The following is a 21481-nucleotide window of genomic DNA, read 5'->3' on the forward strand; positions in this document are numbered from 1 at the left end:
TTCCCTGAGTGGGTAAGGCCTACGTTGCCGACGCCTGATGGCCCCTCTGCGTCTAGGCATGGCTGGCCCTCTCACACAGCGTCTGCGAGCCCTTCGCACATAATGCTGGAACTGAGGGTTGGAACCCCATGCAGCCCCCATAATAAACTTGCAAACAGTGAAATCACAATGAGTCTAATTTCCAAGCTCTGGCCAGAAGCCAAAAATACCTCTCCTATGTTGTCCCAAATCAGTAAGGTCTGTTCCTTAGTCTCTGTCCAGAAATCCAAAGCACTAAAGTCATTGCAGCAAAATGGCTGGCCTTTATAGTTCAGTCTAAGTGCCCTTTAATTAGTGCTCCCCGAGGCCCGCAGGGCCTCTGCTGCGTTCCAGTTCACAGTTCTTAACAGCGCCACGCCCACATTGGGCGGGCACCACTGAATTTCCGGTTTGGGGCGCACAAACAGCGTTGCACGACGAAATGACGTCATAAGCTGCACGCGCAGCTGAGCGGGCGCAAACACTTTGCGCCGGCGCTAAATGTCAACTGAAGTTGGGCGTAGGCACAGATCGGCCTGCGCCCGGGCGCTAAGTGCCTAGCGCTGGAAATCTACCCCTCTTATGGTGTTAACGGCTGGTGAACGCTACTGAATTTCTAGGCCAGAGTATCTGGTCATTATCAGATGATGATAAGGTTTGTGGGAGCTTGCTGTGTGCAAATTGGCAGCCGCATTTCCAACATTACAACAGTGAGTACACTTCAAGAGAGTACTTCAGTGGCTGTGAGATGCTTTGGGATGTCCTGAGGTCATGAAAGGCGCTATACAAATGCATTTCTCAGATGCTGGCTAACCCGCATAGCCAGCAATTTTTGAAGATAGCTGATCGGGTGAGATGAAGTAAGGTGGGAGGAGTCTCGTGAGGAGCATAGACTCCGACATGGACCATGTTGGGCCGAATGGCCTGTGTCTGTACTCTATGTTCATCGTCGCTGGGTCAACAGGTAGCGAAGTTAGCACCCCAAAAGGGGCGCCACCGAATTTCTCCCCCATTCTCTTTAACTTTCATTCTCAGGAGACCCCCCCAACTGGCTTGCCCCCTGCAGATGGCACCTATTTAGGTGGCACAGTAAATAATGTAGGTGGGAGCAGAAAGTTGCAAAGAGACATTGATAAAAGTGAGTGGGCAAAACTGTGGCAGTTGCAGTTCAACATGGGGAAGTGTGAGGTCATCCACTTGGGACCTAAGAAAGATCGACCAGAGTATTTTCTAAATGGCGAGAAGCTCGGAACTGTGGAGGAGCAGAGAGATTTTGGGGTCCTAGTACAGAAATCACTGAAAGCTAGTGGACTGGTACAAAAAATAATTAAAAAGGCTAATGGAATGTTAGCCTTTATCTCGAGGGGTCTGGAATACAAAGGGCTGGAAGACAGTAAGAGCTTCTACAGGTATATAAAAAGGAAGAGAGTAGCTAAAGTGAACATTGGTCCCCTAGAGGATGTGTCTGGGGAATTAATAATGGGAAACAGGGAAATGGCGGAGACTTTGAACAAATATTTTGTATTGGTCTTCACGGTAGAAGACACTAAAAGTATCCCAATAATGGATGATCAAGGAGCTATTGGGTGGGGGTGGAACTTAAAACAATCACTATCACTAGAGAGAAAGTACTAGGCAAACTAATGGGACTAAAGGTGGACAAGACCCCTGGACCCGATGGCCTGCATCCTAGGGTCTTAAAAGAGGTGGCTGCAGAGATAGTGGATGCATTGGTTGTAATCTACCAAAATTCCCTGGATTCTGGAGAGGTCCCAGCAGACTGGAAAACCGCAAACCTAACACCCCTATTTAAGAAAGGAGGGAGACAGAAAGCAGTCAACTATAGACCAGTTAGCCTAACATCTGTCATTGGGAAAATGCTGGAGTCCATCATTAAGGGAGTGGTAGCAGGACATTTAGAAAATCATAATATAGTCAAGCAGAGTCAGCACGGTTTTATGAAAGGGAAATCATGTTTGACAAATTTTCTGGAGCTCTTTGAGGATGTAACGAGCAGGGTGGATAAAGGGGAACCAGTAGATGTTGTGTATTTGGATTTCTAGAAGGCATTTGATAAGGTGCCACATAAAAGGTTACTGCACAAGATAAGAGCTCACGGGGTTGGGGGTAATATATTAGCATGGATAGAGGTTCGGCTAACTAACAGAAAACAGAGTCGGGATAAATGGGTCATTTTCCAGTTGGCAATCAGTAACTAGTGGAGCGCCACAGGATCAGTGCTGGGGCCTCAACTATTTACAATCTTTATTAATGACTTGGATGAAGGGACCGAGTATACTGCAGGAAACGAGGCACAGCGTCAATCAAACATAAAGGGGTAGAGTTTCCGCTAGTTTGCGCTGGTTTTATCAGCACAATCCGGGTGAAATCAGCCAAACCAAAGCAAAAGATCGGGGAACATTAAACGCAAGCTCCGTCGAGTGTAAATCGAGTTTCCACTGGTTTAAAAATCATTTTGCCCGAAGGCGGCCCTGCCCACAGAAGTGGCCACGCCCCCAGATTAAAATAATGAGCGTGGTGAGTTTCCGCTGACTGCCCTGGTTCGGGAAGACTCTCGAATTGCGCTCATTTTCCAAGGCGTATTTTAAAAGTTTTTACTTATTAAAAAATATTGAAACTACTATGAACCGGCCTTGTGTGCACCAATAAAACTAGTAAATGGTTCAGTGTAGGTTTTTTTAAAGTCATTTTCAGTGATTTAAAATCAGGTTATTCCCAGGCGGCGGACTAGACTGGCTGCTGCGTTTCCCACATCACAACAGTAATCACACTTCAAAAAGTACTTCATTGGCTGTAAAGCGCTTTGAGATGTCCAGTGGTCGTGAAGGGCGCTATATCAGTGCAAGTCTTTTTTTTAGATGCTGTTTATTTTTTGTGATAAACCCATTTTCAGCTGTATTAATAAGTTTACCGCTTTTAAATACAGCAAGGAATACCTTTCTCTGGAAAGAGAAAGAAACAATTGTGTTCTACCACGCTGCCCGATTGCGCTGGTTTGGGGAAGATTTTACGTTTGTGATTGTGCAGATGAACTTTAGCGGAAACTTGAACAGCAATCTAGCCAGTGCAATTTTCACCCAATCTCCCACTTGCCTCCGAAGCGGAAACTCTACCCCAAGGAAGGGAAACCCAGCAGCAGCTTTGCAGCAGCATTGTAGGGAAGCACCGCAGTGATCCTCCAGACGGAGACTTTGTGATTACGCATCAGAGAGGAGTCTGAGTTCAGTGTCATGCAACAAAACCTCAGCACAAGGAACGTTTCATTTAATACTTAATTTTTTTCAATTCATTCATGGGATGTGGGTGTCTCTGGCAAGGCCAGCATTTATTGCCCATCCCTAATTGCCCTTGAGAGGGCAGTTAAGAGTTAACCACATTGGGTCTGGTGTCACATATAGGCCAGACCGGGTAAGGGCGACAGATTTCCTTTCCTAAAGGACACTAGTGAACCAGATGGGCTTTTACGAAAATCCAGTAGTTTCATGATTACTAGCTTTTCAGATTTACAGGAAACTCTCTTTTAACCGACACCTAAATATCCGGAAATCTCTCTTAACCGGCAAAATTCAGGAGTAGGTTCAGGTAAGTTTTACTATATATTAGTGGCCGTGTAACCGGGGTTCCTGCACCTGTGGCCGTGCAACAAGGACTCCTGGATCTGTGGCCGTGTAGCCAGGACTCCTGCACAAGTGCCGTGTAACTGGGGCTCCTGCACCTGTGGCCGTGTACGGGGCTCTCGTACCTTGGTAAGTATACCTCTCTGTAATCCGGACTTTTTGATCAACCGGCACCACGCCGGTCCCGTCGGTGCCGGATAAAAAAGAGTTTCCTGTATTTAATTAACTGAATTGAAATTCCCCAGCTGCCATGGTGGGATTATGAACCCGTGTCTCCGGATCGTTCGTCCAGGCTATTGGATTACTTGTCCAGCCGTACCCGCAATGTTGTGCAGAAAACTGACCTACAAATATGTTTTTTTTTTGTTAATGATTGCAATGAGTCAGAACCTGAAAAGTTTAAAGAAAATTGCATGTTTTATGTAGAAAACAAACCTGGTAAGTAACAAGAGTATATAATTCCACGGTGTTGCTTCTAAAGACATAACCATGAAAATGTGCATAGCAAGTGCTCAGAGTAGACTCCCTTTATAAAAAAAAATTGATGCAATAGAACATATGTGCAGAAATATATCACTTAAGATTGGACGGTAACAATAGATACTCGGGCCTGGATTTTCCTCCTCTAGATGGAGATAGGACATCCCCTTGCTAGCTCAATCCTGCCAGCTGGGGTTGTCAACCTTCCAGGATTGTCTTGGAGACTCCAGGAATTGAAGACTCCAGGACCCTGCTGCAAGCCAGCCGGGAGAAAAATCATCGGGGCATTAATATTTTAAAATAATTTTCTTTGAACACTTTTGTTTATTAGCCATAAAACCATTGGAGATGGGGCGGGGGGGAAAGGTCTGTTTGACCGATAAGTCAAGAATCACCCAATCGGGGATTCGATGGTAAGCCTTCATGCACCATTTTCTGAGGTAGACCACACCAAGACCGCCTGGAAATGGGCGAACTCCCAACGGAAAAGCCAGGCCCCACTCTGGTACTACACAGTTAACAATTACTGGGAATCATTTTATTGACAATGACAATATAAAATAAGAAAAGCCTTAGGTCTTGACACTGCAGTGCGATGGTTACCCTGGAAACACTTAACATGCTGGGTGGCAATTCCTTTGTTTAAGAGAGACAGTAATGTGCTCGCTAATGCCTCTGCTAAAACAGCTAAGGAACTGTACAAGAACAGGTGGGCTAATCTTCGCGGCATAATTTTATGCTAAACTAACTTTTGAAATATCACTGCAACACATTCCCAACGCCCAGTACTAATCCTGGTAAACAATGTCAGATCTATATATAAAAAACCCAGATCTTGAAACTGTGGGGTAGAAATTCATCTTGGGCGGGAGTTCAAAATGGATGACATCGCACGGGCTGCCCGTTATACACTCTGCCCAATATTCAGTCCCAACGTGCGTATAACGGGCGACGTCGCACGGGCTGCCCGTTATACACTCTGCCCAATATTCAGTCCCAACGGGCGTATAATGGATGACATCGCACGGGCTGCCCATTATACACTCTGCCCGATATTCAGTCCCAATGGAGGGCGTATAACGGGCGACATCGCACGGGCTGCCCATTATACACTCTGCCCAATATTCAGTCCCAATGGAGGGCGTATAACGGATGACATCGCACGGGCTGCCCATTATACACTGTGCCCGATATTCAGTCCCAATGGAGGGCGTATAACGGGCGACATCGCACGGGCTGCCCATTATACACACTGCCTGATATCCAGTCCCAATGGATGTATAATGGGCGACATCGCACGGGCTGCCCGTTATACACACTGCTCGATATTTAGTCCCATTGGAGAACATATAACGGGCGCCATCACACGGGCTGCCCATTATACACACTGCCCGATATTTAGTCCCAATGGAGAACATATAATGGGCGACATCACACGGGCTGCCCGTTATACGCACTGCCTGATATTTAGTCCCAATGGAGAACATATAACGGGTGACATCACACGGGCTGCCCGTTATACACTCTGCTCAATATTGAGTCCCAATGGGCGGCTCGTGCGATGTCGCCCACTTTGCGTGGCCGCCCGGGTCAAATTTCTACCCCTCACTGTCTTGTGCCATTCAAAATGTGTGCCCCTTAAGAGTCTTATTTTAACATCCTCAACTGAAAAATAAAAATCAAGAATATGCCGAAACTAATTTGGAATTCTCTTCACAAGCGACAGCTCTAAGGAATGAGGTATTCACAGATGTACCGCTTCTCGCTACGGCACACTTCATCGGACCATTTGCCTTGGCCGCCAGTCGATGCCACCGCGCAATTCTCGCGCGTCCCTCCGCGCGGCTCGTTACGGTCCCAGTTGAAGTAAGTAATCGCCATTCCGTTAATGTCGACAAATTTGCCCTCGGTGGTCATGTCGTTGACCCCGATCCAGAAGTCCCTCGCCCCGCTCAAGATCTTCTTGGCGTAGCTGCGGAGGGAGTTTCCTTCATCACTGTCTCGGGGGGTGCTCAACGTCCCTCCTTGGGCAATACAGTCCTCATTGGCTGCGTGGTAACTCTTCTGGACTTTTGATGCCAGGTAACATTTTTTGTGAATTTTCGTCCCTTTTAGGCAAACTGTGAGGAGAAAGAAAGAACTTTAATTTATATTGTGCCCTTCACAACCTCGGGACGTCTCAGCGCAGTACTTTGTATTGGGAGTGACAGTAATGGCCCCCTCACTCATGGAGTGGCAGTAGTTTGTATTGGGAGAGTCAGTAATGGCCCCCTCCCTCATGGAGTGGCAGTAGTTTGTATTGGGAGTGTCAGTAATGGCCCCCTCCCTCATGGAGTGGCAGTAGTTTGTATTGGGAGAGTCAGTAATGGCTCCTCACACATGGAGTGGCAGTAGTTTGTATTGGGAGTGTCAGAAATGGCCCCCTCCCTCATGGAGTGGCAGTAGTTTGTATTGGGAGTGTCAGAAATGGCCCCCTCCCTCATGGAGTGGCAGTAGTTTGTATTGGGAGTGTCAGTAATGGCCCACTCCCTCATGGAGTGGCAGTAGTTTGTATTGGGAGAGTCAGTAATGGCCCTCTCCCTCATGGAGTGGCAGTAGTTTGTATTGGGAGTGTCAGTAACGGCCCCCTCCCTCATGGAGTGGCAGTAGTTTCTATTGGGAGTGTCAGTAATGGCCCCCTCCCTCATGGAGTGGCAGTAGTTTCTATTGGGAGTGTCAGTAATGGCCCCCTCCCTCATGGAATGGCAGTAGTTTGTATTGGGAGTGTCAGTAATGGCCCCCTCCCTCATGGAATGGCAGTAGTTTGTATTGGGAGTGTCAGTAATGGCTCCTCACACATGGAGTGGCAGTAGTTTGTATTGGGAGTGTCAGTAATGGCTACTCACACAGGGAGTGGCAGTAGTTTGTATTGGGAGTGTCAGTAACGGCTCCTCACACAGGGAGTGGCAGTAGTTTGTATTGGGAGTGTCAGTAATGGCTACTCACACGTGGAGTGGCAGTAGTTTGTATTGGGAGTGTCAATAATGGCTCCTCACACACGGCGTGGCAGTAGTTTGTATTGGGAGTGGCAGTAATGGCTACTCACACATGGAGTGGCAGTAGCTTGTATTGGGAGTGTTAGTAATGGCCCCCTCCCTCATGAAGTGGCAGTAGTTTGTATTGGGAGTGTTAGTAATGGCCCCTTCACACATGGAGTGGCAGTAGTTTGTATTGGGAGTGTCAATAATGGCCCCCTCCCTCATGGAGTGGCAGTAGTTTGTATTTGGAGTGTCAATAAGGGCTCTTCGCACATGGAGTGGCAGTAGTTTGTATTGGGACTGTCAATAATGGCCATCTCCCTCATGGAGTGGCAGTAGTTTGTATTGGGAGTGGCAGTAATGACCCCTCACACATGGAGTGGCAGTAGTTTGTATTGGGAGTGTCAATAATGGCTCCTCACACATGGAGTGGCAGTAGTTTGTATTGGGAGTGGCAGTAATGACTCCTCACACATGGAGTGGCAGTAGTTTGTATTGGGAGTGTCAATAATGGCTCCTCACACATAGGGTGGCAGTTGTTATGTATTGCGTGTTCTCCTCCCACCTGTGGTGGCGCTGTCACAGGAGATAAATGGTTGGGTGTTCTCTGTTAAGTTTAGCTCTCTTTGTTTGGAACTTTCCAGAACTTCCTTTCCTTCCAATAAAGCACTTCATGTTTGAATCTCTGAGTCCTGAGTCCTAAATTGTGTCTAGGTAGAAAGGTACCGACACAACAAGTGGCAACGAGGAGCGGATGAATCTGCGTACGTTACGGGTGCAGTGAGTAAACAGAAAATTTAATTTGAAACGTGAGATGGCTACTATATTAGGAAACATCAGTGATTTTGATGAAAATGTGGAGCAATGGAGCGCTTATACGGAACGTTTTGACTATTTTGTATTGGCGAATGCGGTGGCAAATGAAAAGGTCGTGCCTACCTTTTTGAGTGTAATCGGGCCGAAGACATTCAATTTACTTCACAGCCTCGTGCAGCCAGATAAGCCAGGAACTAAAACATATAAGCAACTAGTGGAAATTCTTGGAGCACATTTTTCACCAAAACCTCTGGTTATTGCTGAGAGATTTAGATTTCACAAACGGAATCAAGAGGAGGGGGAATCAGTGACGATGTTTATTGCTGCTTTAAAAAGGTTGTCGGAACACTGCCAATTCAAGGAGGTGCTGAATGACACCATTAGAGACAGACTTGTGTGTGGTCTGCAAAATGCAGCCACACAGAAGCGCCTTCTTACTGAGGACAACCTTACTCTTGAAAAGGCCATTGAAGTTAGTGTCTCCATGGAGATGGCGGAAAAGGAGGCTCACCAGTTGAGTTCAACAGGGAGAGTTCACAAGGTGTCGTCTGAGCCTAAAGGTGCGCGGAACGGCACATGTTACCGTTGTGGGAAAACGGGCCATCACGCTAATGACTGCTGGTGTACGGAGCTGGAATGCCGAAATTGTGGCAAAAAGGGTCACATTGAACGCGCCTGTAGAGGTAAAAAAAAGAACAGACAAAGCTGGGAAGCATGGAAGCAAAATGTCTGTATTTGGACAAGAGAGGAAAAAGACACAGGCACCTTTTCCATCCAGGCCTGTGTCAATGCCTACTGCTGTGGAAGCCAGCGATGACCGCCGGTATCCTGTCAGAGAGCGGCGGCCTCCAAGACGCTTGGATCTGTAGGCTTAGTGACTTACCCACAAGACTGGGGCAGAATAAACCCCAGGGTAAAGTCAGGGTTTAAGGCAGTCTACCTCTACCCTAGGTTCGTTGAGTGCATTGAAAGTAACTTACCTGTTGAGGAATAATGTGGACTTTCCATTTAAGAGGGGAGGAAATGTTATGTATTGTGTGTTCTCCTCCCACCTGTGGTGGCGCTGTCACAGGAGATAAATGGTTGGGTGTTCTCTGTTAAGTTTAGCTCTCTTTGTTCGGAACTTTCCAGAACTTCCTTTCCTTCCAATAAAGCACTTCATGTTTGAATCTCTGAGTTCTGAGTCCTAAATTGTGTCTAGGTAGAAAGGTACCGACACAACAGCAGTAGCTTGTATTGGGAGTGGCAGTAGCTTGTATTGGGAGTGACAGTACCGACCACGCCGCCTCCCCCACAATCGCATCACTCACCAGTCTGCAGTGCTTGCATTTCTTTAAGCGAATTCACTTCCCGCCATAGTTTCTCGATTTCGTTCTTCAAATCGTCTTTGCCTGTGGTTTAACCAGAATAAAACAAAGTCTGTTCTTAAAAGGTTGGATAGAAACCTAAAAAGAGCGAACATTTGTGGCCAAAAACAGTAATCAACAGAACAGCAGTGGGACCCGACTCTCAGTGGACACTCTTTTTAATATTGTGCAACTACATAATTTGCCATTGTAATTAGTGATAAGAGGCTTCAGTCACTTTGTGCTACTGGTGACTCAGGGCTCCCACATACCACAAAGATCTTCACCCTGAAAGTTACTATAAACAACAACAACAACCTGTATTTATATCGCGCCTTTAAAGTAGTAAAACGTCCCAAGGTGCTTCACAGGAGCATTATAAAACAAAATTTGACACTGAGCCACTTAAGGAGAAATTAGTGCAGATGACCAAAAGCTTGGTCAAAGAGGTAGGTTTTAAGGAGCGTCTTAAAGGAAGAGAGAGAAGTAGCGAGGCGGAGAGGTTTAGGCAGGGATTCCAGAGCTTAGGGACTAGGCAACAGAAGGCACGGCCGCCAATGGTTGATCGATTATAATCGGGGATGCTCAAGAGGCCAGAATTAGAGGAGCGCAGATATCTCGGGGGGTTGTGGGGCTGAAGGAGATTACAGAGATAGGGAGGGGTGAGGCCATGGAGGGATTTGAAAACAAGGATGAGGATTTTTAAATCGAGGCGTTGCTTAACCGGGAGCCAATGTAGGTCAGCGAGCACAGGGGTGATGGGTGAACTGAACTCGGTGCGAGTTAGGATGATATTACTGGATGAACACTTAACACGTTTGCCAGACTTTCCCCTCTGCGCTTTTTTTAGTGGAGACATTAACTTGTCCCGCCATGAAGGCTTGTCAATCAGGTGCATCACTAAAGGAAGGGAGGGAGTTACTGAGTGAGGGAGAGAAACCCGGAGCGCACCGCCCCTAGGGGTCACTCTGGTGAACCTCAGTGTGAGGGTGGCTCAAGTGTGGCAATGCCGGAGAAACAAGCCAATGCCCATCCTGTAGCTCAGCAAGCGAATGGCACAAAACCTTAAAGGGAGATAGACAAGATGTGTAGGAATTGCCAATAATTTTGGGGCAGTTTTGAGATGTCGCCCTGACAGAAATAAATGCTGCACGCTTCAGATTTCTCCGTTCAGTTCACGTTTTGTTCCACAAGGTGGTGCTTTAATACTGAACATCACTGAGGTAAAACCAATCTTTTCACGGAACATTTTGAACTTCTTGCTCAAACACAAACTGTGTAGCCGACGGTCCACAGCTTTTTACATTAAAGAACGCTGATAAATGTTGACGCAAGCTCGAGGAACGGCGCCTCAGCTTTCGATTGGGTACTTTACAGCCGACCAGCCTCAACACTGAGCTCAACAACGTCAGATCATAACTGCCGCTCCCATTTTCTCAGACAGCAGGTGCTGGTAAATGTTCTGCTGTAACCATTTACAGCTCCTCTAGACCCATCATTTGTTTCTTTACTTGTCCCATCACCGTGCCTTTTTGCCTCGCACCCACATCTCATCTAATGGCAGAAGTTAATTCAACTATGAGGGACATGACAGGTGAGCCATATCCTGTCCTCACCTAAACAATACATATGCACTTTCCAGCACAGGTCAGTACAACACACAACAACAACTTGCATTTATACAGCGCCTTTAAAGTAGTAAAACGTCCCAAGGCGCTTCACAGGAGCGATTAACAAACAGAATTTGACACCGCGCCACATAATGAGACATTAGGACAGGTGACCAAGAGCTTGGTCAAAGAGGTAGGCTTTAAGGAACGTCTTAAAGGGGGAGAAAGAGGTAGGGAGGCGGAGATGTTTAGGGAGGGAATTCCAGAGCTTAAGGCCCAGGCAGCTGAAGGCACGGCCGCCAATGGTGGAGCGATTAAAACCGGGGATGAGCAAGAGGCCAGAATGGGAGGAGCGCAGAGATCTCGGAGGGTTGTAGGGGCTGGAGGAGGTTACAGAGGTAGGTTGCTCTCACTGAGCCTCTGAGTGACGCCCAACACAGCACAACAGACTGCACCTCCACTGGCCCCACACAGCTTGTCTACCGAGTTAGAAATCTGTCTGTAAGCACCATTCATTGTGAAGGTATTCCATGCGTTATACAGCAGATGTCGATTATGGAATCATGCGCTGACCCACATAACAGTGACTGCACTTCAAAGTATTTCATTGCACTTTGAGATGTTTCTGCGGGGCAATGGCAAGACGCTAGATAAATGACAGCCTTTCTTTCTTTCATCGGCTGCAGATTACAGGACGGGAGCCGAAGGTGATGTAACGGTGCTCATCCGTGAACCGTGAATTCTGCCTCTGGGTAGAAATATTGTTTGTTTTAAACGGGTAAGCGTGGTCGCAGGCTAACTTTTCTGGTTGTTGCAAGAACTACGGCACTCTGCGAATTTTAAAAAACTTGTAACCCAAAGCGCCCAGCACACTAGACGGCGAAACCCAATGAAAGGGAGCAGATAGCTCAACAAGGTCGGGGGAAATTCATCAACACCGACACAAGGTGGTGGAGTCGGCGCTGGGCGCGTGCCGACAGGGTATGACTCCCTGCATTTACACGGTCTCTGCGAATGAGAAGTTAAACTAATTGCATCGGGCGCCAGACATGAGCCGTGAGAATCCCAGCTCCGTGCCCGCACTTTCAGGGCAATTTTAACCTTACCCACCAGGCAGGAAACTGCCAGCGTCCTCCATTGACTTCGGTGGGGAGTAAAATTGTAAACCGCAGATTTCAACCCGAGCCGTTCAGTTTCCCGCTGGGTGCGATGGGTTAAAATTGCTCCCCTTTTTGTTGGGGATAAGGAGTCCCTTATTTCTAGACTGATCAACACAGAGCTCTGCAGAAGCAGTTGAAATAATGACTGATCGGTTTAAGTTGAGCGAGAATGAAACCGTTTCACTGACTTCATGTAAATACCATCGGTGGCCAGCGATATTCCAGCTTAATTCTACCGGCTCGTCCGTAACATGTTAGGTTGAGAAACATACCCGGTTTACACAAGCTTCGAGAAACATTGAGAAAACCCACTCAATTCTAAAGCAGGACGATCCAAGTGACCAACACTGTTGGGGGGAGTGGATCTGACACATTCGAATCAAAGGCACGCGAACTTATCTTCCCTATTCGATGGTGACTTTCAATTCCTTGGTGGCAAGGAGCTTCCTAAGGAACCGTGGCTCCCAATCCAGGACACTTTGCATTTCATTCCCTGTAATCTTTTTTTTGGAGAGGTTGCGGGGGGTGGGGTAAAGTATCTATCTGCAGGTCTCGAAATGGCCAAAGCTTTCTCTCTCCGCCACCTTGACAATCCACACGCAAAAAAAATAAAACAACAAAGCAGAAATAAACCTTGTGTTACCTTTGCCACTTTTTGACGGTTTGAATCTGGATGGCTGGGCTGTGGTCAGAGATATTATTACAACACAGAGACAAACAAAGCAGAGGAGTTTTGTTCCTGCCATAGTAAATTCCCAAATTATCCAGGCAGCACTCTTGAAGAGAGGGGAACTTCCCAGAGGAACCAGGAGGAGGATGTAAATCAGGATGCAGACACGACAGCCCAGAGAAGCACCGAATGAGCACACACCAAAGCTTATATTTATAGGGAAGCTATGACGTTGTTTAACTGGCACTGTGGGCCTCCTGGCTCAGGTCTGTATATTATTGGCACTAACACAGTCCTTTCATGCTTCAGTCTTTGCTCAGTCCCTTTGCCCACTCACACATGGAACTTTCTTGTGTGTTATTATTTCAGCTACATTCTTGTTGGTTTTTTAATATATTTTCACTCACACATATTTTCTATTTGCAAGCTGACTGCTTCTCGCTCAGTTTTTCTCCGTGTCCGTCTGTTTTTGTAACATCCCTCGCTTCCTGTCTCACTCTCGTTCGCTAGCAGCAGTGCACCTTTATTTGATAATATGCACAAGGGAGACTGTGATGGCCAGCCGCGGCTCAGCGGGTAGCACAAGCACCTCTAGAGTTAGAAGGTTGTGGGTTCAAGTCCCACTCCCAAGACTTGAGCACAAAAATCTAGGCTGACACTCCAGTGCAGGACTGAGGGAGCGCTGCACTGTCGGAGGTGCTGTCTTTCGGAAGCGACGTTAAACAGAGGCCCTGTGTTTGCCCTATCAGGTGACCATTAAAGCTCCCATGACACTATTTCAATAGAAGAGCAGGGGAGTTCTTCCAGGGGCCAATATTTATCACTCAACCAACATCACTAAAACAGATTATCTGGTAACTATCACAATTCTGTTTGTGGAACTTTATTGTGTGCAAATTGGCAGGGGTGTGCAAATTTCCTACATTACAACAGTGACTACATATCAAAAAAAGTACTTCATTGCCAGTAAAACGCCTTTGGAACATCCTGAGGTTGTGAAAGGTTCTTTCTTTCTATAATGCAAACGAAATAGTAAGTCTGTTAGAACATCAGCCCAGTTAAGATGCTTGTATGTTAACTGACTGACAAAGTCGCTGCGGGCTAATGCCATTGTTTGAGGCCAACACCAAATGTGATGAAGGCAACCAATTTCTCTAATCGTTTAATGTTAAAGAGGAAAGAACATTAAATGGCAAGCCGGAAGGAGAAGGGGAAAACAGAGAGGGTTAGTGTGGGAAGGGGTGGCAGCACTGTCAAAAAGAAGATTTTCTCGAGGTCTTTGAGAGCAGGAAAGGAGGTTGCAAGTTGGTGAGAACTGGGCAGGAAACTCCAGAGGACAGCAGAGTACTGGTTGAAAGGGTAGCCACCAATGGTGGAGGGGGGGGAGGAAGAGCAAGGGTGCAAAGGAGGATCCTGATGTTAGAGAAGTGCGTGGTGCTTGCGGGGATTTAAGACTGGAGGAGATTGTGATAGGGTGGGGGATGGAGGGATTTGGAATTAAAGACGAGAATCATGACATCCTGGCCAACAATTATCCCTCAACCAACACCTAAAAAAACTGGATGATCTAGTCATTTAATTCATTGCTGTTTGTGGGATCTTGCTGTGCACAAATTGGCTGCTGTGCTTTCTGCATCACAACAGTGACTACACGTCAAAAGTACTTCACTGGTTGCAAAGTGCTTTGGGAGGTCCTGAGGTCATGAAATGCACCGTATAAAGGCAAGTCTATCTTTCTTTTCTTTCTTTCTGTCTTCACCCAGGCGAAGGTGAAACTAGTTTGTTCTGTGGCATCAGGCCATCCCAAGAAATTTCCAATTAGACTCGACAAATCAGGAGCGAGAGATTCCAGACAATCATAGGATCATGGAATGGTAGAATGATACAGCACAGAAGGAGGCCATTCGGCCCCTCATGCCTCTCCCAGCTCTTTGAAAGAGCTCTCCAATTAGTCCCACTCTCCTGCTCTTTCCCATTAGCCCTGCAAAATGTTCCCTTTTCAGTATATATCCAATTCCCTTTTGAAGGTTACTACTGAATCTGCTGCATTCCAGATCATAACTATTCACTACGGAAACATTTTTTTCCTCGTGCCGCCTCTGGCTCTTTTGCTAATTACCTTAAACCTGTGTCCTCTGGTCATCCGCCCTCCTGCCACTGGAAACAATTTCTCCTCATTAAAACCCTTCAAGCTTTTGAACACCTCTATCAAATGGTGTCGATTTGCCGAAGTCTCTTCGTTCTGTATATACAGCCTGAAGCAGCATCTGTTGAAAGATCAGGCAGCCCCCTTTTTGTTCAGTCTTCAAAACAAATCTTTGGTCACGTCGACAAATACTAACGCCTATTGATCAAGGTGAGCTTAAAACAAATGATTATTTAACTCAAATATACCTATAATAAAGCTTTACTACTGATTTATTCTAAATGGTTTAAATCGGTTCAGTGTGTGTGTGTGTTTTTTTGCCCTCTTTGGACTTACATAAACCCTTCTGAGGAGTGACCTGTTGTGTGTCTGTAACCCGAGCTGGCTGGCTGGGGTGGGGGGTGGTGGGAGCACAAGCTTGATCCTTTCATGCAACATGTGAAACCCATTTGTGGTTTCGCTGTGTCCAACATACCTGGGCCGATGCTAAGCATTCCGTAACCACTTCAACCAATTCAAGATGGGAATGTCAACAGGGGAGGGCGGGGGGGGGGCGGAGAAAAAAAGATGATAACAGCGCAAAAATATCAGTCCGTGAAATAACTGCGAGAAAGGGGGCTGAGTATTTATTTTCTCACTGAATTTCGTCTTATCTGATTATTTCTGTCAGATTTTCTTTCGTTCTTTGACTTGGTTTCTTTGGCATTAATCAGGAAGGCTAACATTCAGGTTCAGAGGAGCACGGTTAGCTGTCAGCTGTGACTCAGTGGTAGCACTCTTGCCCCTTTGTCAAGAGGGCTGTGGGTTCAAGTCCCACTCAGGCCAATGAAGTACTTTTGAAGTGTAGTCACTGTTGTAATGTAGGGAAATCCATTGGCAGGATAGGCGCACCAACATCAGTGTTCTTGCTCAGGCCAACATCCCCAGCATTGAAGCTTTGACCATGCTCGATCAGCTCCGATGGACGGGTCACATTGTCCGCATGCCCGATACAAGACTCCCAAAACAAGCGCTCTACTCGGAGCTCCGACACGGCAAGAAAGCCCCAGGTGGGCAGAGGAAATGCTTCAAGGACACCCTCAAAGCCTCCTTGAAAAAGTGTAACATCCCCACCGACACCTGGGAATCCTTGGCCCAAGACCGCACAAAGTGGAGGAGAAGCATCTGGGAAGGTGCCGAACGCCGCGAGTCTCTTTGCCGGGAGCAAGCGGAAGCCAAGCGCAAGGAGCGCACGTCAACCCAAGCACCCCACCCACCCGCCCCTTCAACCACCGTCTGCCCCACCTGTGACAGAGACTGTAGGTCCCGCATTGGACTCATCAGTCACCTGAGAACTCATTTTTAATGTGGAAGCAAGTCATCCTCGGTTCCGAGGGACTGCCTAAGAAGAAGAGAAAAAGGGTTCAAGTCCCACTCAAGCCAATGAAGTACTTTTGAAGTGTAGTCACTGTTGTAATGTAAGGAAATGCCTCAGCCAATTTGTCCACAGCAAGCTCCCACAAACAGCAATGTGATAATGACCAGATAATCTGTTTTTAGTGATGTTGGTTGAAGGATAAATATTGGCCAGGACACCGGGGAGAACTCCCCTGCTCTCCTTCGAAACAGTGTCATGGGATCTTTTACGTCCACCTGAGAGAGCAGACGGGGCCTCAGTTTAACGTCTCATCTGAAAGACGGCACCTCCGGCCGTGCAGCACTTCACTGGGAGCGTCAGCCTAGGTTATGTGCTCAAGTTTCTGGAGTGGGACTTGAATCCACGACTTCCTGCCTCAGAGGTGAGAGTGCTATCCACTGAGCCACAGAAGGGATGGGGAGAGAGGGACCAGAGGGCAGAAAATAATGAGCAGCGTTGTTGCTACCGAGCCCGAAGCTGGAAAGACCATGTGCGGATGTGGAATGAGGACAGAGTGAGCTTCGCCCGTCGTCCTGTGCTCCGTGCCCTCCCCCCTCAGACAAATGTCTTGCCAACGCGCATCGACCAGGCTCACGCAAGAACTGGCAATTGGCCAAGGCACTGGAGGATGACAGCCACCCCTGGACTGCGCCACTGAGGGAGGGATGGTGGGATTTGAAAAGAAGTCAAGCAGTTAGTATCAAAAGCCACTAGGATAGTGGCCAGCTGCAACAAGGCTTAATTTAAATTTTCTCCAGCACTTATCATCGCGTCTTCTGAGCTATCCCTTGGATGGTACCTACATAATGAAGGCAGTGTAGCTTCCAGAAAATAACTGGAGCGAACAAAGGGGGATTGGGTGGTGCAGTGAGTTAGCACAGTGTCCCTTCACCACAGGAAGCTGGGTATGGATCCAGCCTGGACTGATGGGATGAAAGCCTCCTCTCTCCGAGAATCCCAAGTGAAATAAGCTTAGCCACAGTCTCAACAGAAGACTACAGTAAAAATCCATGCATGGTTTGGCATTCAATTGGCAATCACTGCCGGAGAAACCACAGAGTAAGCTAGTTGAGGAAATGGAAAAGTTCGCACTGACAGTGAAAAACACGGAGGGGCTGGGGTCGCAGCAGAGGAAGTTTCGCTCTGTATTACCGAACCTGTACAATGCCCGAAATGGCCACTCGTGATGCCAACAATGGATGAAAATTCCCTCGGCAATGACACCCTCATCATGCCAGCCATTCCCTCTTCCAATGAACAACATTTGTCCGAGATTGTGAGTTGAAGATTACATTATTTGATCATTGTCAATTGTAGTTAAATATATATTGATACGGGCATGATAGCATAGTGGTTATGTTACTGGACTAGTCAATCCAGAGTGTCTGGACTAACTGATCCAGGGACATGACTTCAAATCCAACCACAGCAGCTGGGGCATTTAAATTCAATTAATTAATAAATCTGGAATAAAAGTTAGTAACAGTGACTATAAAACTACTGTTACTGTAAAATTAATCTGGTCTTTTAGGGAAGGAAATCTGCCGTCCATACCCGGTCTGGCCTTTATGTGACCCCCAGACCACACAGCAATGTGGTTGACTCTTAACTGCCCTCTGAGATGGCGGCTCACCACCACCTTCTCGAGGGCAATTAGGGGTGGGCAATAAATGCTGGCCTTGCCAGCGGCGCCCACATCCCGCGAACAAATAAAAAAAAAATACAACTGCAGTTGCCAAGATATGCAGCTTGTAATGATATGGTAACAGCAGCTTGTATTTATATCGCGCCTTTAACATAAACAAAAATGTCCCAAGGCGGTTCAGAATAGATGGCAAGCCCAAGAAGGAGGTATTGTTGGGAGGAGGGGAGGGGCGGTTTCAGTGATAGGGAGGGGCGAGCCCATCAGGGATGCACAAGGATGAGAATTTTACATTTGAGACGTTGCTGGACCACAAGTCAGTGTAGGTCAGCGAGCACGGGGTGACGAGTGAACGGGACTCGGTGCGAGTGAGGACGCAGGCAGCTGAGCTTTCTCACGCTGGAAATCCAGCTCCATCCCTTGAGGAGAGGGAGGGGAGGGCAGGGAAGAAAGAAACTGCATAAAAGGTGTATACGTAATTAAAATATTGGCCCAGAACTTGGTGTCGGGGGCTTGCCGCGCGTGCAAGCCCCCGATCTGCACTCACCCCGCGCACTGACATCTGAAGCCCGGGCCTGCTTGCATTTCCTGTGACAGGCCCGGTTCAGATGTCAGCGCGCAGTGCTTACCTGGTCCAGCGGCGTAGTTAGTGCGATGTGCCGGCTGGGATCAGGTGAGCACTGTACAACCAATCAGGGGAGGGGAAGGTTCATTCATGAGTTTGAGAGTAAGAACTGTCAAACTCATGAAAACTACGGGGGCCCAAAACACTATTTAAACTTTAAATAAAAATTAAAAAAACATCCCAATCGTTAAATTAAGTATAAATAAGTTTTAAAAAATAATTTAAATAATAATTTAAAAAAATTTTTTTTTTTTAATATAAAGGGTCTAAAACTAAACTTACCTTATTGTAGATTCTTTAAAATAATAAACCTGTGGAAAAAAAAATTCTAAACTGCAATAAAACACCACTTACCTGTAAAAATAAATACTTACGTGTGCTTTTTACAAGCGTAAAGACCGGGGGCCTTTACACATGCGCAAATCCCCCAAAACAGAGGAAATCTAAGACGCACGCGCTGCCCCCTACAGCGCACGCGCTAGCCTCTTCACCTCTTGGGTTCGAGGAGAGGAAATGCCGGTTTTCAGCGCATGCGCTGTGCATGCTGAAAACCGGCATTTCCTCCGGCCAGACGCGTGAGTACCCCTTCCGTACTCACGCGTTTGGGGAGGAATTACTGCCCCATGAAATAGGAAGGTCACTTCATAGGCAACCACGGGCTCCGTGCCCAGGAAGCTCCTTTACCTCATGTCCTGCTGAAAACAAAAGTTAGATTACAAATATTTATTTGTTATAAATTAATGCCTAGTAATGTCTAAGCTATGATTTTATTCCTTTATAGTCCTATCAACCTCTAAAAAATCTATGGGACTAACCAGGGGGTTAACAGATGAGAAGAGGTTTTTTGTTCCTAGAGCTGTCGCAACTCAAAGCTCCAAGGATGTGTTGTAGGTAAAATCCTGAGTGTGCAATAAAAAGTCAAAAACTGTAATTGAACAGGCAATCACGATGTTAAGAGCAAGTTAAACCTCAAGAGAGTCTTGCACTGTGAACAATTATACGCAGCCACCCGCACTCTTTATGCCTTTCTAAATGTAGTAATTATAATGATGACTTCAGCAGCTGTCAGCAGTGGTTTTAAGACTCTGCATTAAGACTTGCCTCTCACCTCTCGCCATACAGGAGTCGGTCTGGGATTGACTGTACCATTTACCATAACACCAGCCCATCATGGAGCTGGTGCATTCCTTTATCATCCAGGCCAAAGCAGCCCACTTGATTGGCAACCCCATCCACCACCTTAAACATTCACTCCTTCCACCACCGGTGCACCGTGGCTGCAGTGTGTACCATCTACAAGTTGCACTGCAGCAACTCGCCAAGGCTTCTTTGGCAGCACTTCCCAAACCCGTGACCTCTTCCACCTAGAAGGCCAAGGGCAGCAGGCGCATGGGAACACCACCACCTCCAAGTGCCCCTCCAAGTCACACACCATCCTGACTTAGACGTATATCGCCGATCCTTCATCGTCGCTGGGTCAAAATCCTGGAACTCCCTACCAAAGAGCACCCTCACCACACGGACTGCAGCGGTTCAAGACAAGGGCAATTAGGGATGGGCAATAAATGCTGTCCTTGCCAGCGACGCCCACATCCCATAAACGAATTTTTAAAAAGGTCCTCGTTCAGAAAAGAAAATGTTATTCCAGGTACTTTTGGGTCCACGTACGGCATCCAGTGCCTAAACAGAGCAGACTTCCGAACATATGATGGACAGGAAAAGACCCTCTGACTAATGGTCCCTGAGCTGTGTGCATGCGCAGGCCGCTCACAAGCTCTCAAATGGCACAAGTGCGGCCGCGCAAAAAATTTAAAGGTACCGCGCATTGAAAAGCAAAATTTTATAGGGAACATTGCATCTGACCCCTTCAGCCTGTCCAACATGACTGTGGGTGTCCCCCAAGGGTCTATCCTTGGCCCCCTCCTATTTCTCATCTACATTCTGCCCCTTGGTGACATCATCAGAAAACACAGCATCAGTTTCCACATGTATGCTGACGACACCCAGCTCTACCTCACTGCCACTTCTCTCGACCCCTCCACAGTGTCTAAATTGTCAGACTGTTTGTCCGACATACAGTTCTGGATGAGCAAAAATTTTCTCCAATTCAATATTGGGAAGACCGAAGCAATTGTTTTCAGTCCCCGCCACAAACTCCGTTCCCTAGCCATTGACTCCATCCCTCTCCCTAACATCTGTCTGGGGCTGAACCACACTGTTCGCAACCTTGGTGTCATATTTGACCCTGAAATGAGCTTCCGACTACATGTCCGCAGCATAACTAAGACCGCCTACTTCCACCTGCGTAACATCGCCCATCTCCGCCCTTGCCTCAGCTCATCCGCTGCTGAAACCCTCATCCATGCCTTTGTTACCTCTAGACTTGACTATTCCAATGCACTCCTGGCTAGCCTCCCACACTCTACCCTATGTAAACTTGAGGTCATCCAAAACTCAGCTGCCAGTGTCTGAACCCGCATCAAGTCCCGTTTGCCCATCACCCGTGCTTGCTGACCTACATTGGCTCCCGGTTAAGCAGCGCCTCGATTTCAAAATTCTCATCCTTGTTTTCAAGTCCCACCATGGCCTCGCCCCTTCCTATCTCTATATTCTCCTCCAGCCTCACAACCCCCCGAGCTATCTGCGCTCCTCTAATTCTGCCCTCTTGAGCATCCCTGATTATAATCGCTCAACCTTTGGTGGTCGTGCCCTCTGTTGCCTAGGCCCTAAGCTCTGGAATTCCCTGCCTAAACCTCTCCGCCTCTCTACCTCTCTTTCCTCCTTTAAGACGCTCCTTAAAGTCTACCTCTTTGACCAAGCTTTTGGTCACCTGCCCTAATTTATCCTTATGTGGATCGGTGTCAAATTAGTTGTCTTATAACACTCCTGTGCAGCGCCTTGGGACGTTTTACTACGT

The 21481-nt window shown here is 47.2% G+C and overlaps 1 protein-coding gene across 1 annotated transcript; it reads right to left on the minus strand.

Annotated features, from left to right (window-relative positions):
• Positions 1-4050: 4050 nt before the first annotated feature.
• clec3a (C-type lectin domain family 3, member A) lies at positions 4051-12945 on the minus strand. The gene is made up of 3 exons (XM_085991837.1): positions 12729-12945; positions 9280-9360; positions 4051-6256 (listed from the first exon to the last, which is right to left on the minus strand). Exons 1-3 carry the CDS (start codon positions 12829-12831, stop codon positions 5865-5867), a joined length of 576 nt encoding a protein of 191 aa, XP_085847963.1. The 5' UTR covers positions 12832-12945; the 3' UTR covers positions 4051-5864.
• Positions 12946-21481: the final 8536 nt, after the last annotated feature.

This window comes from Somniosus microcephalus, chromosome 6, assembly GCF_052327205.1.
Source record: "Somniosus microcephalus isolate GS21.2 chromosome 6, FLI_Smic_1.0, whole genome shotgun sequence".
Lineage (NCBI taxonomy): Eukaryota > Metazoa > Chordata > Chondrichthyes > Squaliformes > Somniosidae > Somniosus > Somniosus microcephalus.